At 45.8% G+C, this 18,388-nt stretch overlaps 1 protein-coding gene across 1 annotated transcript in view; it reads left to right on the top strand.

Annotated features, from left to right (window-relative positions):
- Window positions 1-10,369, top strand: part of LOC115081124 (extracellular calcium-sensing receptor-like) — a 58,647-nt gene extending 48,278 nt beyond the window's left edge. The window contains exons 4-5 of the mRNA XM_029585634.1: window positions 1,614-1,737; window positions 9,447-10,369. Of these exons, the coding sequence (XP_029441494.1) occupies window positions 1,614-1,737; window positions 9,447-10,369 (1,047 nt within the window). The remainder of the gene's footprint in view (window positions 1-1,613; window positions 1,738-9,446) is intronic.
- Window positions 10,370-18,388: the final 8,019 nt, after the last annotated feature.

Below are 18,388 nucleotides of genomic sequence, written 5' to 3'. Positions count from 1 at the left end.
AGAAGAGGACGCTGTGCAGGGACTGCGGGGACAGCAGGGAGATGTGGTGTCGGGAGGCCATGCAGCCGGGCCCAGCTATCAGATAAGGGTGGAGGGCTGCGGGATGGGCCTGTGGTCCTCTGAACGCAACACTTCTGAAGGAGGAGTACATTCTCACACGTGATCTAGGGAAGCATAAAATGAAAGAAAGATACATAGAATCAATTTTTATGGTTTCATTTATGAAACTTACCTAAAAGAATCAATAGTTACAATTGGACAGACAAATACTTATCTGACTGTGTTACTTTTTAGAATAACTCCGGATTTCTTTGCTCTATGTTCTTGGAATAGTAGGATCTAGGAAAAAAAGGAGAAAGTGATAGAATTTATTGTAATGTAGGCATTGAATATGATTAGAAAAAATTATCGTTTGCTGAAAAAAGGTAAAACAGAAGTACTTGTTTAAAACACATGATTTATATGATAAATTAATTAATAATTGACTCTAACACATTCAATTTTAAATGTTATTCAGAAAAGGCCAAATTTTAATAACCCAGTGCACGCAAATACCGGGAGGTTCTTCCGTGGCCGGGCCGTGTGGGCGCACAGAGTGCATTTTCGCAACAGTCCAGCCACGAGTGTATCTCCCAATACGCAGAGACGTGTCGGGCTTTGTGATAGGGGTGGGGCGGAGACCACCTGGGACCGGGGCCATGAGGCCCTGTCCGGAGAAGCACACTCCGTCTGGCATGCGGAACTTACTGCTGCTTGAAAGAGCAGGTAAGTTCACAAATAAAAAGAGGTTAGTTAGGGTGGGTTTAGAGATTGAGGAGGTGAGGGGAAAAGAGAGGAAGGTAAGGTAGGGGGTTAGGAAAGGTGTAGGCCTGATCTTGTCACCATGTGTTTATAACTAAAATCCCTCCTTGGACATGTGAGTCAGATCCCGCCTGCACATGTGCGTGCATATTATAAAATCGCCGCATCCATGTGCCGGGAACCACACGCAGATAAGATACACGCGCTCGTCTTTGAAAATCTACCCTACAATACTTGTGTTATCTTATGATTACTTCTTATTAAACCTCTGCCTTCCCCCTCTACCCCTGAGGGATGTTCGGGTGGGTTTTAATCCCTTTTAGTCCTGCTTAGGTGCCCCAACTGGAAGGAGGGTGTTCCTCTTTACTGCCCCCCCCCCTTGGGTGAAACATTCTATGGTACCCGAGTATAAACATCCTAAAACATCAGATTGCAATACTCAGCCAATGAAAGCGGGAGGGTTGCCACACACAAAGGAGGGAGATTAATCTTGAAGCTCTTTTTCTATGCAACATTTCACCATCCTGTACTATTGAAGCCTGACAAATATTTCATGTTTCTAGCATAAGCCCTCTTTCCTCCAGCTTATTCATTTTGCCTGTCTTAAGCCCCTCTTTGTAGAGTTTATCATTTTAGTCGTCCTTTTCTCTGCTGCTTCCATCCCCTCAGATCTCTTTTCCAGTCTTTTTATTTTCACCCTTTCTAGTGTGTGTCTTACCTTATACACCACTCTTATCTGAAATAAAGAGCCTCTTGGTACATTATTAATAGACATATTTGCTGTGTATCCCTCCTCATTTCTCTCTGTTAAGGTTCCTGTCTCTGTCTGTAGTGAGAGCTGTGGTCCTGGGTTCAGGAAGGCCATTGTGGAAGGGCAACCTGGCTGCTGCTTTGACTGCATCCCCTGCTCCAAAGACGAGTTTAGTAACCAAACCGGTGAGTGCTATGAAGGCCACTCAGTAGTGAGCATATTTAGAAGGATGGAAGATTGGTATTAGAGGATACAATGGTTCTGTCTAGGTCAGTTTAATGGACAAAAGCATTACAGGGTACGCAGTTAGTTCTGAGCAAATGTTTATAGACAAACATGTTCCGGCATATATATTAAAATCTTAAAAAGTAGATTTCCTAGTGAAGAATTGCCTTCTGTTTTATTTATTTGAAAAAAAAATTACATTTGCAAACCAACATTTATGGCCGGGTACAAGAAACATACATAATAAAAACAAATATATCTTCCAATTGATATCAATAAGTCAAAGGTTTGTATCACATACAAACTTTGGCCTTACTCAAACTTAGTTGAAGCACCAACTTAGTAGAAGCATAGACAACATTATCAAAAGACTTCATGTATAAAAACCCTGATGTTAAATGGAAGACTGAAGGAAGGTGTTATTCCTTAATTACTAACTGGAAATTAATCCCTCTTCATCACCAAAAGCTTGCCTGAAGAATAAGGTTTACACTATCTTTCTGTAATTTGAAAGCATTAAAACATACTTATATCCCCTGTGATGTTTTCCTGAGTTGAAGTCCCTCAGTGGTTTGTAGATCTTATGTAATTCATGGTGTGACATCTTCAAGAAGAGACCTATGATGACCTGGAAGCTAACAATCGATATCTAACATATGCATGGGGTTATCTGTCTGTTGGAGGGGGGCTGACTGGTGTGCATGGATACACTGGTAGACACCACGGAGCAATGTCCATCATCTGACGCACATACGATGCAAAACAGCACATCCCTAGGAAACACAGTGACATTGACCAATAGAGTAAAGGGGCCAGGAATGGTACATGAGAGAGTACGTCAGCAGACTTGCAAATATGTGCTGGGTTCAATCTAATTATTACCTGTTGAATTTTCAATGGGTGTCAGCAGGTAACTATAACAGTTTTTTTAAATGGTTGAACAGAAGATAACACAACCTTGAAAGTATTCTGCCTTTCATGAGACTGGTGAAGGAAGAAATATTGCAAGCAGAATAATTCCCTGCTATAATAATATGGTTTGCCTTTGTAGAGTCCTTTAGTTTACTAATGTAAATTATTCTGTTTGTTTGTAGTGGTTGAAATAATACACTGTACTCAGTCCCTCCCGACGCAGCTCTAAGCGAAACACGGTCCGTGTCGGGGGACCTGGTAGAAAACCTTTTATATTCTACTTGAGCTCTGGGAGTAGCCACTCTGAAGTAATGGACAAATTACAATAAAACAAGGAAGTTTGTTTACCATTTCATGAAGTATTGGACTGTTTCAATTTTCTGCTCTTTATATATTTTCTGGTGTGTTGATATCAATTGGAGAGCAGATTCCCTCCTACTTTTGTGTTGGATTTCTCCTTAGTTTTGGAGTACTAAATGGGCACTGCTGCCGACGACCTGACGTTTAGCTACTCGGAAGAGGCCTTTCGAGCAGTGCTTACAGACACCCCGTTCTTTTCTCATGATGGTGTTGTAACTGAGAGTCCTTCTTGGACAGAAGCCATTAATTTGCAAAAACGTATAACTCGAACTGAATTACATGCTCTGACATTGTTTGAATATTGACTATAACTAGAAACTGTAAAACATATGGAGGTAGATCTTTAAAAAGTACACCGGATTTTATAAGGTACGTGCGTAGCCACGCGTATCTTATAAAATCTGGGGTTGGCACACGCAAGTCTGCGCAAAATCGGCAGCCTGCGCGCTCCGAGCCACTCAGCCTGCCTCCGTTCCCTCCGAGACCGCTCCGAAATCGGAGCGGCCTCGGAGGGAACTTTCCCTCCGCGTTCCCCCATCTTCCCCTCCCTTCCCCTACCTAACCCAACCCCCGGCCCTACCTAAACCACCCCCCCCCACCTTTGTTGGGAAGTTACGCCTGCTTGAAGCAGGCGTAAATTGTGCGCGCTGCCTCGCATCCACGGCACAAGCAGCATTGCCGGGGGACTCGGGACCGCCCTCCCAGCCCACCCCCGAACCGTTGCCACGTCCCCAGACCCGCCCAGACCCGCCCCCATACACGCCCCCTGGACACACCCCCTCTCGCCCCTGTTACGAAGCCCCGGGACTTACGCGTGACCCGGGGCTTTGCGCGCGCTGGCGGCCTATGCAAAATAGGTGCGCCGGCACGCGAGTTCCCTGCGCGCGTAAATCTAGGAGGATTTACGCGCGCAGGGCTTTTAAAATCTAGCCCATGATGTATTAGTTAACTATATTTCATTACACATCATGTATACAAGCTGATGAATATTTTTTTGGTGTATATTTTTTTAAAGGAAGAATGTGGTACCTCATATAACAGTTGAGCTTCTCAATTTTTTGAGAGTCCTCACAATTGAATATGCATCGCTTGCACAAGTGCTATTCACCAGTCTGTTTGTTGACTGTCCGACTGGATCAACCTTTATTTTAATCATTGGTATCCACATTCCATAGTTTACATTTTTTTCTTTTTCGTATTTTAATTTTATGTCAGAGACAAGACACTTATCGTTTATGTAGCGTGGTTGTGACAGCTTTTAACAACACTGGCCTGACCCAACACGGTACGTGTTTCGTAGGCTTCTTCAGGGGTAAGATATTTTTGCGGTGTCTACAATATAAATCAAACAAAAGTTATACTTAACTCATATGATAGTTGGGTATCAGTAAAAAATCACAAACTCCTAGATCATACGTTTGCAAAGTCTGTCCCGTTGTGTTCCGCTATTGCACGATCTCAGCTTTACTAGAAGCAGGATCCGCCATTATTCAAACTGGACTATTTTAAAGATCATTAGATTCACAGCAGAGCAATGGAAACACAGAGGGTAGCTACGTGTACCAATAGGAACCTAGAGTAATGATGACCATTCGACGCTGTCATTGAGGCCAGCTGGGGCTTCGGACGCAAGAGTAAAAATCCACCATTGTTCGTGATAGTTGAGATGGCAGCCAATGTCTCCACCTCATTCACTTGCAACAACTTGCTCCAGTATAATCCATTAGAGTTGATCGAATGTATGGGAAAACTGGAGACAATGTTTGACAATGGGAGCCTCAGTGTTGCCTGTGTTGACACGGCTTCTATGTTTGCGTAGACGGATTTTAATTTGTTTGCTTGTCCGTCCCACATAAAGGAATGGGCAAGGGCATTGGATTAAATATATTACTTGTGCAGATTCACACGTTGTGTTAGCATTTTTTTTGTATTTCTTCTTCGTGTTGGGATGCTGCCATTCATTACCTTCTATAGTGGAACTGCACATGTCACAAGTGCCGCATTTATGATGTACCCTATTATAGGACAATGATCTGAGACCTGGTAATGATGCATGTACCACGTGATCCTTAATATTTTTACTTCTTTGGTATGAAATTAGAGGCAATTCCGAAAAGGAGGGATGAAGCTGCAAAACATGCCAATGTTTTTTAATACTTTGTACTATCAGATAAGCTTTGTCAGTGTGTTGGAGAACACAGATGTTATCTGTAATCGGTGTTTTTGACCGATACTGAAGTAATGCATTGCGCAGTGAATAATAAGCTTGTTTGTAGGCTTTGAAAACTATTGGATGAGGGTACCCACAATCAAAAAACCTCTTTGCTAGAACTTGGGCTTATGTTTTAAATTCACGATCCGATGAGCACAGGCAATGTATTCTGAAAAATTGGCTCACTGGGAGGCCATTTTTAAAGGCCCGAGGGTGGAAACTATTATATTGTAATAGATTGTTTCTGTCAATTGCTTTACGGTAAACTGTAGTGTGAAGCGTGGTTGACTGTTTTCTGATTGATATATCCAGAAAGGTTAATTGTGAGTCACTAGATTGAAGAGTAAATTTAAGATCGGGATCCAAATTGTTAACTCATGTCAGAAATAATTGCAACATTGCTGGTTCAGCTGTCCAAAAAAATAATAAATCATCTATGTAGCGGATGATTGAATATTGCTGAGTGAAAAGGATCCCACGTGGTCTTCGTGTACAAAAGGAACCGTGTGTAGAAAAGGAACCGCGTTTAAATACTGAAAATAAGGACTTTATTACCAGGTGGAACCAGATTCTGAACAAATGTTCATTTGATTTGATGGTCCTGATTATAGAAACAACAAAGAATCTTACTCCAGTGCTTAAGGATGAACTCACAGTACAGCTTGACTTGATCAAACAGCAGTCCTCTCTTGAAACCTTTGATCAGCAGTTGGCAGACTTCAATGCTAATTTGGAAAAGTTTAAAAGCGATTTAAAAGCTGTGAAGTACAAAAAATTTCAGAGAGACGCTGCTGACCACTCTAAAGGTTTCATCTATACATGGATGTCTACTATTCGCCCTGCACGCAGGAAGGTCACCTTTGCCAACTCCTCCTCCGACGACTCTTCAGGAGACGATGTACCGAGTTCAAGATATCAAGGGACAGTATCTACCGAATCTGCTGGTTCTGGCTCTTCCTTGGCTATTTCTAAACAGCATCAACCGCTTTTATTAGACCCTCCAAAGCCAATACAGCCGTTTCCTCCACCTCAACCACAATTGATCAGAGCTACAAGCAGCACCCGATGTCAAGGCAAAGCTTAATACTCGGCAGCTACCCGCAGCACTCGGAACACTCGTCAACAGTAACCACTCGTCAAGCAGTAACCACTCAGCATCTTAGTGCTGTATACAATTTATCTTCTCGTTTGTCTCCTTCAGAACCTTTCAGTTTTGGAAAAGGGTTTATCATTTGTTCCCACTGTTCATTATGATCTATTTGATGTGCATGTACATTTATATCGTTTTTTTAGATCATTACATATTAAATGCTTTTTTGCAGATACTCCACCTGTTCAGAAAAATTCTGTCATACGGAAGAAATCCCGTTGGAATCCCCCTGGTCCTCCGGACCCTATTCTCCAGACATTTGAAAAATTAATTCTATCAGACATTGATCAGTTACCCGCTCACCCCCATGTGGCATATTATAACATGTCTAAGGCTGAAAGAACTGCTATAGCTTCTCTTGCCAATGATATGTCTATAATTATTAAACCAGCGGATAAAGGGGGAGGGGTGGTGAATTTAGACCGTCAATGTTATGTTAATGAAGTTGAACGTCAGCTTAGGGATTTGGATTTCTATTTGTCTTTAACAACAGACCTCACGGCCGAATTACAGGCATTAATCAAAGACATTGTAAAACCAGCACTTGATTCCCACCAGATCACTTCCCGCAAAGCTGATTTTTTACAAACCGATTTTCCTTGTATTCCTTTCTTTTATGTCCTTCCCAAAAAACACAAATCATTACAGGATCCCCCCAGGTCGACCAATTGTGTCTGGAATAGGTTCAGTTTTAGAACCCTTATCACAGTTCGTAGATCTATTTTTACAACCCTTTATACCCCTTAGCAGGTCATACATTAGGGATTCAAGTCATTTGATCACCCTATTACAGGATTTTTCTACCATCCCTGACCATTGTTTTTTGGTTAACTTAGATATAGTCTCTCTTTATTCTAATATTCCTCAGGATGAAGCACTAATTGTGATTGAAGAAACTTTGAACCTTCGCGCTGCCCCTGTCCGCATTTCTACAGCCTTTTTACTTACATTAACACAGATTGCGTTGACAAGGAATTATTTTCAATTTGACACAGCTTTTTATAAGCAAATCAAAGGCACAGCCATGGGGGCCACCATGGCCCCCAGTCTGGCATGCCTTTACGTTAATAAATTTGAGGAGTCTTTCATTTACCCTTCATCGTGGTTTCCTTTCATTTATCTGTGGAAACGAAACATTGACAATGTTCTTTTGATTTAGACGGGTACTGATGTCAATTTTATGTTTTTTTGGACTGGTTAAATTCATGTAACAAAAATTTGCAATTCAACTTTAATATTAGTTCTGACAGTATACCTTTTTTGGACATTTCTATTACAATTTGTTCTGGACAAATCTCCATTTCAATTTTTAGGAAACCCACTGACCGCAACACCCTACTTAAATTTGATAGCCATCACCCCTCACTTCTTAGAAGGAACATACCCACTGGACAATTGTTACAACTCCAGCGGCAGAGTTCATAAAACAAGCTAAGCAGATGATTCTCTGGTTCCAGGAGAGGAGCTACCCTCGAAGTGTGTTAAAAAAGGCATTTAAGTGTCCATGTTTTGTGAACAGCAATTTTTTATTCTTACCGCAAACCGGTTCCTCGGATGGCTATATTAATGGCATTTTCCCTTTTTCTACTCACACACGCAACCTTACTAATATTATTAGACGTCATTGGAATATATTATCATTAAATGAATTTCTGAATTTCCCTCTGAGGTTTTCTATCCGACGTGGCCGAAACCTGAGGGATCAATTGGTACATACCCACTTCACTAACACAACCTTAGTTAACTCCTCTACTTCCGGTTTTAATTCCTGTGGACACTGTTCGGTGTGCCCCCATGCACTTTCTGGTAACACTTTTCAACATCCTGTCACCCAGCATATATATGAATTCAAATTTTCAACTACATGTTCTTCACGGGGGGGGGGGGGTCATCTACATGGTTATATGTCCTTGTCCAAAGCTATATGTGGGCAAAACTATAAGATCGATCCGTACTCGGATTATTGAACATCGATCTAATATACACACTAATTGAGATATGGCCCTTTGGTCTCCCATTGGACTTCATTTGGACATTCGGAAATGGATCTAAAATTTCTGGTTATTGATACTTTGGTTCCCCCGTCTTGTGGTAGAAACTTTGCTGAAATTCTCACACAAAGGGAACAGAAATGAATTTTTCAATTGGATTGTTTAGCTCCAAACGGGTTGAATAATGAAATTGAATGGTTCCAATTCCTCTGACTGTATCCTTGGGTTAGTGTCTCCTGATTGGATGGAGTCATTCTTGTTGCTATCTCCTGATTGGTTGCTTGATTTGCGCCATTTTTACAGTTCTTTAAATGAGCGTCTCTGTAAGCCTTGCCCACTCTCCCTTAATACTAAACTGGACCTGAGTGAAGATATGTGTCCCGGCTATAATAATATGGTTTGCCTTTGTAGAGTCCTTTAGTTTACTAATGTAAATTATTCTATTTGTTTGTAGTGGTTTAAATAATACACTGTACTCAGTCCCTCCCGACACAGCTCTAAGTGAAACACGGTCCGTGTCGCGGGACCTGGTAGAAAACCTTTTATATTCTACTTGAGCTCTGGGAGTAGCCACTCTGATGTAATGGACAAATTACAATAAAACAAGGAACTTGGTTTACCATTTCAAGAAGTATTGGACTGTTTCAATTTTCTGCTCTTTATATATTTTCTGGTGTGTTGAAGCGATATTTATATGAAACGCTATGTTAAAAAGTCTCATATTCAGGCTGGAAAATAAGTCTTTTTTATTTGCCAAGGTTTAATTTAATGTTTTGATTTACCAACTCTTTTCAATTTTGAAATGACTACTGAAGGCAGGATTCAAAATAGCAAAGCCTCCACAAGCAACTTATATTGAAAACACTACAGCATCAATACAATCATAAACAATTATACAGAAAACAATGACTCTAAAATCTTGCATTTCAACAAGATGATAGATATATAGAAAATGGGAGAAGTTAAATAATCTCTAAAGGTGAATGATACTCCCATTCTGATTTCCCTCATCAAAGCCACATCTGGCATTTCTTCTTCCTGCAGATGCCACAGAGTGTATGAAGTGCCCTGATGACCAATGGCCCACTAAGAGACAAGATGGATGCCAGAAGAAGTCCATCGAATTTCTGTCCTATCAAGAACCCTTGGGTATGGTTCTGGCTGTTATCTCTGTGCTTGGTACTCTGTTACCATCTGCTATCCTTGTTGTTTTCATTCAGAACCGCCACACCCCAGTTGTGAAAGCAAACAATCGTGAACTCAGCTACCTCCTGTTATTAGCCCTCATTCTGTCCTTTGGGTGCTCATTAGTGTTCATAGGCCATCCCACAACTCTGACCTGCATGGTGCGACACATGACATTTGGCATTGTATTCGCCATCTGCATCTCTTGCCTGCTGGCCAAAACCATCATGGTGGTCATAGCCTTCAAGGCTACCAAGCCAACCAGCAACCTAAAGTTATTGGTGGGGCCACGACTGCCCAATGTCCTAGTATTAGCCTGCAGTCTGGTCCAGGTCCTCATCTGTGTTTCTTGGCAGGTCGTAGCTCCCCCATTTTACCACATGAGCATGAAATCCCAAATGGGAAAGATAGTCCTTGAATGCAATGAAGGGTCATTGGTTGCATTCTGCCTCATGATGGGATACATGGGCTTGTTGTCTACTATCAGCTTCATTGTAGCGTTTTTAGCTAGAAAGTTGCCCGACAGCTTTAATGAGGCTAAGTTCATCACCTTCAGCATGCTTATATTTATTGCTGTCTGGATCTCTTTCATTCCTGCTTATCTTAGCACAACAGGGAAATACACAGTGGCTGTGGAAATATTTGCAATTTTGTCCTCCAGTGCTGGGTTGCTGGTTTGTATATTCTTCCCCAAATGTTATATCATCCTAATCAGACCAGACATGAACACCAAGGAATTCCTAATGGGGAAAGCCACAGGGAGCCTCAAGAAAATAAAGTAATTGCCTTGTAACATATTGGTTAATAAATATCAGAATTTAAATGATGTAATCCTGTTTTCTGAAAATAATTTTGCTTGAACAGTAGCCCTAGAAAATAAGAAAAGAACTTGGTTGACAGGTGATCTAAAAATATCACCCCTCGTAAAGTTGAACATTAGAACTAAATTAATATCATCTCTTCCAATCTAGTGCTGCCAGAGATTGCAAACACTTCACTAAAAATGTATAAAGCTTGGTGGCATCTCTGAAAGATAAATCTTATCCAAACTCTGTGTGTGCTGGATTACATCCTGACGTTCATTTGATCCATCTTCACAGCCAGTTCTCTCTCTGATCCTGTAAACCAGAGTTTACCAAACTTGTCATGGTGACCCTACAGCCTGTTGGGGTTTCAAAATATCCACAATGAATATGCATGAGACAAATTTGTATATCCTGGGTCTGCAAAGTATGTAAATTTACATTCCTTGTGAGTATTGTACACAGGTCAGCCAACATATCTGTTCTGATAATGCATTATTCTTCTTCCAAACAGGGTTTAAGACAATTTTCACCTACAGAGATTTGTTTAGAGACCACTCACAAACCACTTTTAGTCATCAAGCATCACTGTTGTATAACTCACTTGCCTTTGACTTTAATCTTGAGTTAGATTATTTAAAAGTCAGGAAGAATGTTAGGTCTTGTCTTTTCTATCATTATTGAAATCATTAGGTAATTTGGACCTGTGTTTCTCAATAATAAGAAGGTAACTTTCAAACTGACATGTGGGCTCTCCTTGGGGTGTGTGCATCATCATGCACTAGATATGCCTCCATTTTATATCTTGTACATGTTGTGAAGGTTCTCTACTCCCAGGAAGATCCACAGCTGCTCTGGACCACCAATGCTTCTTTTCCCGGTGGATCCCTTCTGAAAACTCAGCAGCAATTATCTCCTCCGACCCCGATGTGGGCCAGCGGTACCTTTAGAGGGCTTGCAGGAGTGCTCCAAAGTCCCCTGCCGCAGGTCCATGCCAGCTCTCAGCAAAGAAAAACACAAAGCACAGTTTGTATCACCAAACAGTCCTTTTTATTACTCCAACTGGAACTCCTCCATAAGTTCCCAACTCGCAGTTCATAGGGGAAAACACCTCTGCCTGGCTTCCTCAGCCAGCAAAACACCGCCCTGGCCTGCAGTAGCACAACTCTCCCCAACTCCCCTCTGCTGTGCTGCAGGTCATGGTCTTCCCAGTCCTTAAACACAAAACCACCACCTGAGCATGGCTTAAACAAAAAACAGTCAGAAACTCCAGAGTAATCCTTCACTTGCTCTGTCTCCATGTCTGTGTCCCGAGCTTCCTCTGCAGAGACCTCCAACTCCATGGCCTCCTCCTCGTCTGAAGAGCTGAGCTTCTCTTCCAGCTCCCCCTCATCCGTAATCATTGGGACAGGTGTGTGCCTTTCCCTGGTGCCCTGCTCAGCTGCGTAATCAAGCTCCTCCTGTCCCCATTGGTTCAGCTGCTGCTCAAAGAACCTGGGAAGGGAGGTCTTTGTTTGGCTTCTGGAGGCTGCAGGCTCGCTCTCTCTCGGAGGAGAAAGCTCCTTCTTTTGCCTTCCTTCAGGGGTACTTTCCCCTGGTTCCTTCTCCCCAGGGTAGGGGGAGAATCAACCTCTTTTCCCCCCAGGGAGTTTGAACTTGCTGCGACTGCTTCTGCCTCACCCCAGGTAAGCCACTTTTTACTTCTTTGCTGAGGTTCCTCGGCAAGGCACCTGGGTGTGGCAGGGGTTGCCGCAGTTTGTTCCTTCTCCCTTCCCCATTTTCTTTTTGTTCCTATTTTTTTTTAGTTTTTCTTTTGATAGTTTTGTTCTGGTTTGTTCCTCTGTTTGTACCTGGTTTGTCTGTTTGTAGGTTTGTGGGTTTTGTTTGTAAGTCTGTTTGTTCCTTTATTTCTTTTTTTTTTTTTTTATTATCTCTTTATTAAATTTTCAAAATTTACATCAAGAAACCATCTCGACGTATTATTATGTATACAACCATTTCAACATCTTTTTTATCAAAAACATATTTCAGGAAAACACTATAATGGCATACATTTTTAAGTCCACTAATGACTCCAAGAATAACCTTTACTCATAATAAACTGTTGCAGCCCCTGTCGCTAGCGTAGCGACCGGGTCCTTACCTCCTCCGCAGTGACCGGGTCCTTACCTCCTCCGCAGTTCCCATTGTCGTGCCGCGAGCCGCAGGATCCGGGGCCGGCCTGGCCGCATGGCAGCGGCGTCTCCACGAGGGCGATTCCGCCGAGGCCCGAAGATGACTCCTCCCCCTGCAGGGGAACGCACGCGCGCTGGCTTTTTAGAGGTCCAGCACCCGGAAGTTCTGAACCGCCCTCTCCCTGACGTCAGCGCCGGCGGGGGATTTAAACCTGCAGCACTCCCTCCTGCTTTGCCTTGCAACGCGGTCGCTCTTGGAGTGTTAGTTGCTGTTCCTGTGTTCCTGATCCTGCCTATCAGTTCCTATTCCCGTCTTCCTTGCTTGATTACCTGCCTTGACCTCGGTTCGTCTCCACGCTTCTGACTTCTGCTGCCTGCCTTGACCTCGGTTCGTCTCCACGCTTCTGACTTCTGCTGCCGGCCTTGACCTCGGTCCGTCTCCTCGCATCTGTCTCCTGGCCAGTCCAGTTCCAGGTCCGCTTCGGGTCTTCCTTCCACGCCAGCGTCTCTCCTAAGTCCCAGCGGTCCGGGTCCCTACGGGCTCCTCCTGGGGGACCTCGGACTTCCAGGGCGAAGCCACCTAAGCCCTAGCGACCCGGGCCTCAACAGCTCCTCTGGAGGGGTCACGGGTTTCCAGGTGAAGATTCATCTTCGGCTGTGCGTGTCTGCCTCCCGACCGTCTCTCTTCGCCGGTCGGCCTAAGGATCCACTTCCGGACCTCAACAGTTTGCAAGGCCATGGATCCGGCAGACCTCGCCGGCCTGCAGGCCATCACCGGACTTGCCCAGCGCCTGGTGCAACAACAGCAGGTATTGGATTCGCTGGCTGCCACCGTGGAACGGTTGGCTGCTCGCATGGACGCCGAACCCCTCACACCAGCTCCTGCACCCGCACCTGCACCAGTGGTGACGATCCACGCTCCCACTCAGCTTCCGGCTCCATCACGATTCGCCGGGGATTCCAAGGCCTGTTGCGGCTTCCTGAATCAATGCTTTGTACGATTCGCTTTTTTGCCCAATCAGTTCCCATCGGATGCCGTCAAGGTGGCCTACATCTTTTCGCTGCTAGACGGTCGGGCATTGAATTGGGCGTCCCCTATGTGGGAGAAGAATGACCCCGCCCTGAGTGACTTGAACAGATTCGTAGAGGATTTCAAGTCGGCCTTTGATGAGCCTGCACGCCAGACCTCGGCGACCTCGTAGTTGCTCCAGCTCCGACAGGGAACGCGGACCCTAGCCGATTACGCATTGGAGTTCCGCACGCTTGCCCTAGAGGTTGGTTGGCGAGACGATGCCCTCCGAGGCGTTTTCCTGGAGGGTCTGGCAGCTAGGATTAAGGACGAGCTGGCTGCTCGCGACCTCCCGGAGGACCTCAACTCCCTCACTGAGGTGGCAGGGCGCATTGATTGACGCCTTCAACAAAGAGCAAAAGAGGGGCGTTCTCCTCGACGAATGGCTCCCCTGTCTTCAGCCTTCTCCAGACCATCGAATCCGGAGCCTCGTAGCACCAGCACGCCTGCTGAAACCTCCACGGAGGAACCCATTCAACTGGGAAGGTCCTCTTTTTCGCCTGAGGAGAAGCAACGCCGCCGCGATCTGAGGCTATGCCTTTACTGCGGTGGTAAAGGTCATTTCCTCTCTCAGTGCAAGGAACGGGCGGAAAACTCCCGCACCTAGGAGTAAGAGAGGAGTGTCCCCTAGGCTGCCTCAACGCAGCTCCTCAATGTACAGTACCTGTAACCTTGAGATACCCGGGTGGTTCTTTCAAGATGCAAGCCCTCATCGATTCTGTGGCTGGAGGGAACTTTATCACTAAGGAATTGGTGCAACAGCTTCAGCTCTCCACGCAACTTTGGGAACCACCCTTACGGGTCACTTCAATCCAGGGTACACCACTGTCCAGCAACATTTCTACTATTACCGCGCCACTCACACTCCAGACTGGCTTGCACCATACGGAGAAGATCTCGTTCCTGATTTTGTAGAAGCCCATACACCCAGTGGTCCTCGGGTTACCCTGGCTCCAGCAACACTCCTCCGAGATCCGGTGGGACGACTTACAAATCACCCGATGGAGTCCCCAATGTTTCCGCTCTTGCATCCAACCCAAGAGGGGGCAACAAATTCCGCTGGCACATACCGGACCTCTACTGCAGTTTCCGTACGCAGATTTCGCCGATGTATTTTCTAAAGAAAAGGCGGAACTCTTACCGCAACATCGCCCCTTTGATTGTGCGATTGAACTGCTTCCCGTTTCCACTCCACCTCTGGGAAGAGTGTATCTCTTGTCTCAACCCGAGACTCGGGCCATGTCGGATTACATCGCCGAGAACCTCGCCAAGGGTTTCATCCGTCCCTCGAAGTGTCCCGCAGGGGCAGGCTTCTTTTTTGTCGCCAAGAAGGATGGGTCCTTGAGGCCGTGTATAGATTATCGCGGACTCAATGCCATTACTAGGAAGAATCGCTACCCGCTACCTTTAGTTCCTGAGCTACTAGACAAACTCCAAGGAGCACAAGTATTCACTAAGTTGGACCTACGGGGTGCCTACAATCTGGTCCGTATCCGTCCCGGGGATGAATGGAAAACCGCTTTCAACACCCGGGACGGGCACTACGAGTACTTAGTAATGCCATTCGGACTATGTAACGCCCCCGCCATGTTCCAACACTTAATGAACGAAATCCTTCGGGAATTACTGCACTCATGCGTGATTGTGTACCTGGATGACGTCCTCATTTACTCTCCAGATTTGACCTCTCACCGGCGACACGTTCGGCAGGTACTCCAGATTCTTCGGGATCACCACTTATATGCAAAATTTGAGAAATGTCTCTTTGAACAAGAGTCACTGCCCTTCTTAGGGTATATTGTTTCAGCAACAGGGTTTCGTATGGACCCCAGCAAAGTATCCGCCATCAGGAATTGGCCCCGGCCGGTGGGCCTGAAGGCTTTGCAACGCTTTTTAGGATTTGCAAATTTCTACCGGCACTTCATCCCACAGTATTCCCGGTTGGTGGCACCGCTAACCACCCTGACCAGGAAGGGCGCGGACGCTCGAGTCTGGCCTATCGAGGCCTGTAAAGCCTTTGAGGACTTAAAGGAGGCCTTCCTCCGGGACACCTGTTTACGACACCCGGACCCGACACGGCCCTTCTTCGTGGAGGTGGACGCCTCCAACATAGCCGTCGGGGCGGTCCTTTCTCAGAACTCTAGTTCTGGACACCTACTACCTTGCTCCTATTTTTCCAAGAAGTTTACCCCAGCCGAAGGCAACTACGAATAGGAGACAAGGAGTTGCTTGCGATCAAATTAGCTTTTGAGGAGTAGAGACAATGGCTGGAGGGGTCTCTTCACCCTGTTACGGTCTACACAGACCATAAAAATTTGGAATTCCTGAATCAAGCCCAATGACTCAACCCCAGACAAGCGCGATGGTCGCTTTTCTTCAGTCGGTTCGACTTCATCCTCAAGTATCGCCCAGCCTCAAAAAACGTCCGGGCAGATGCCTTGTCTCGTAACGACATACAGGAGGAAAAAGAAGACTCGCCTCAATACATCATTGATCCCGCCAAGATCCAGTTAGCCAGCACCACCATGTCCTCTCAAGGGAGAGTGGTTGTTCCTCGCAGAGATCGCAGGAGGGTCCTCGGGTGGGCTCATGACTCCCTCTCTGGGGGCCACGCCGGCAGAGAGAGGACGCTCGATCTTCTAAACTACTATTACTGGTGGCCCAAGGTGCGGCAGGATGTACGCCAATACGTAGATTCATGTCCGGTCTGTGCTAGACAGAAGCCCCTCTGCGGCCGACCTTGGGGCCTCTTACAGCCGCTACCCATACCCACCGAACCATTTACTCACATCGCCACAGATTTTGTGGTGGACCTACCGCCATCTGAGGGCAACACGGTGATATGGGTAACAGTGGATCGTTTCTCTAAAATGGTTCATCTGGTACCCCTACCCAAGCTTCCTTCGGCGCCTGAACTGGCGCTCCTGTTCACGCAACACATCTTCCGGGCCCACAGCCTCTCGCAAACCATAGTATCCGACAGGGGGCCCCAATTCACCGCTCGATTCTGGCGCGCCCTCTACAAGAAGTTCGGAGTACAGCTAAATCTGTCCACCGCATTTCATCCTCAGAGTAATGGACAGACTGAGCGGATGAACCGGTCGCTGAAGACTTTCCTCCGAAGCTTCATCTCCAAGAAAGGGAACAACTGGGTTTCTCTTCTCCCCTGAGCCGAGTTCGCCTATAATAATCATACCCACTCAGTTACTGGGCAGTCACCTTTTCAGACAGTATTTGGACGCCACCCGAGGCCGCCAGTTCCTATTCCGGTTACCGTTCCTTCACCAGCGGTACTGACGGTAGCCCATCAGATTCACCGCCTTTGGAAGACAATACAGCAACGACTTACCACATCCACAGAGAAGGCACAAAGATGCGCCAATCGCCACCGACGTCCGGCGCCAGTATTCTTACCTGGTACCGAGGTCTGGTTGAGTACTAGAAATCTCCACCTGCCAGCCCGATCTCGAAAGTTGGCATCCAGATACTGTGGTCCTTTCCAAGCAGCGGAGCGAATAGGTTTGGTATCCTATAGGCTTCGGCTCCCTTCGTCTCTCCGCATACACAACGTGTTCCACGTATCACTGTTGAAACCTGTGGTGCTCTCATGCTTCCATCGACCAACAACAGATGCAGTATCATCCTCCTCTACCGAGGAACCCACTTATCAGGTACGGGAAGTGTTGGACGTGCGTTTCCACGCCCGTCGCTGGGAGTATCTTCTGGCTTGGGAGGGATGCGGACCCGAGGAGAATTCTTGGGAGCCTGCCCGGAATATCTTGGACAAGTCGCTGCTATTTCAATTTCATCAGGACAACCCCGGGAAACTAGGACCTCTGCGGAGGGGGCGTAAGAGAGGGGGTACTGTTGCAGCCCCGGTCGCTAGCGTAGCGACCGGGTCCTTACCTCCTCCGCAGTTCCCATTGTCGTGCCGCGAGCCGCAGGATCCGGGGCCGGCCTGGCCGCATGGCAGCGGAGTGTCCACGAGGGAGACGCCGCCGAGGCCCGACGATGACTCCTCCCCCTGCAGGGGAACGCGCGCACGCGAGGGCCGGCTTTTTAGAGGTCCAGCACCCGGAAGTGCTGAACCGCCCTCTCCCTGATGTCAGTGCCGGCGGGGGATTTAAACCTGCAGCACTCCTTCCTGCTTTGCCATGCAACGCGGTAGCTCCTGGAGTGTTAGTTGCTGTTCCTGATCCTGCCTACCAGTTCCAGCGTTCCTGTTCCCGTCTTCCTTGCTTGATTACCTGCCTTGACCTCGGTTCGTCTCCACGCTTCTGACTTCTGCTGCCGGCCTTGACCTCGGTCCGTCTCCTCACATCTGTCTCCTGGCCTGTCCAGTTCCAGGTCCGCTTCGGGTCTTATTTATTTATTTATTTATTTATTTATTTATTTATTGTTTTTGTTATACCGAGTTTCATGACTGGCATCACATCAACCCGGTTTACAATTAACAATGTGTGAACAGCATAAGGTAACGTGATAACAATATTCCCATTAGAACTGTGAACTTTAAATACAGAGAATCAATTGAAGGGTGTGAGAAAGTTACAATAAAACAATAAAACAGGGAAAATTAACTTGGAGCTGGAAGAGGGGAGAGATTGAACAATGCAATATTTACATTTCAGCCAATTAGTATAGTAGTATAGCAGGGTGAATAAATGAGACGGTACATAAATATGAAACGGTAAAATAAGTAACCAAGAGAATAAATATGACACAGTAGTGAATGATAATGATATGATAAAACTC

This window comes from Rhinatrema bivittatum, chromosome 19, assembly GCF_901001135.1.
Source record: "Rhinatrema bivittatum chromosome 19, aRhiBiv1.1, whole genome shotgun sequence".
Classification (NCBI taxonomy): Eukaryota; Metazoa; Chordata; class Amphibia; order Gymnophiona; family Rhinatrematidae; genus Rhinatrema; species Rhinatrema bivittatum.
This window is presented reverse-complemented; position numbering and strand designations above follow the sequence as displayed.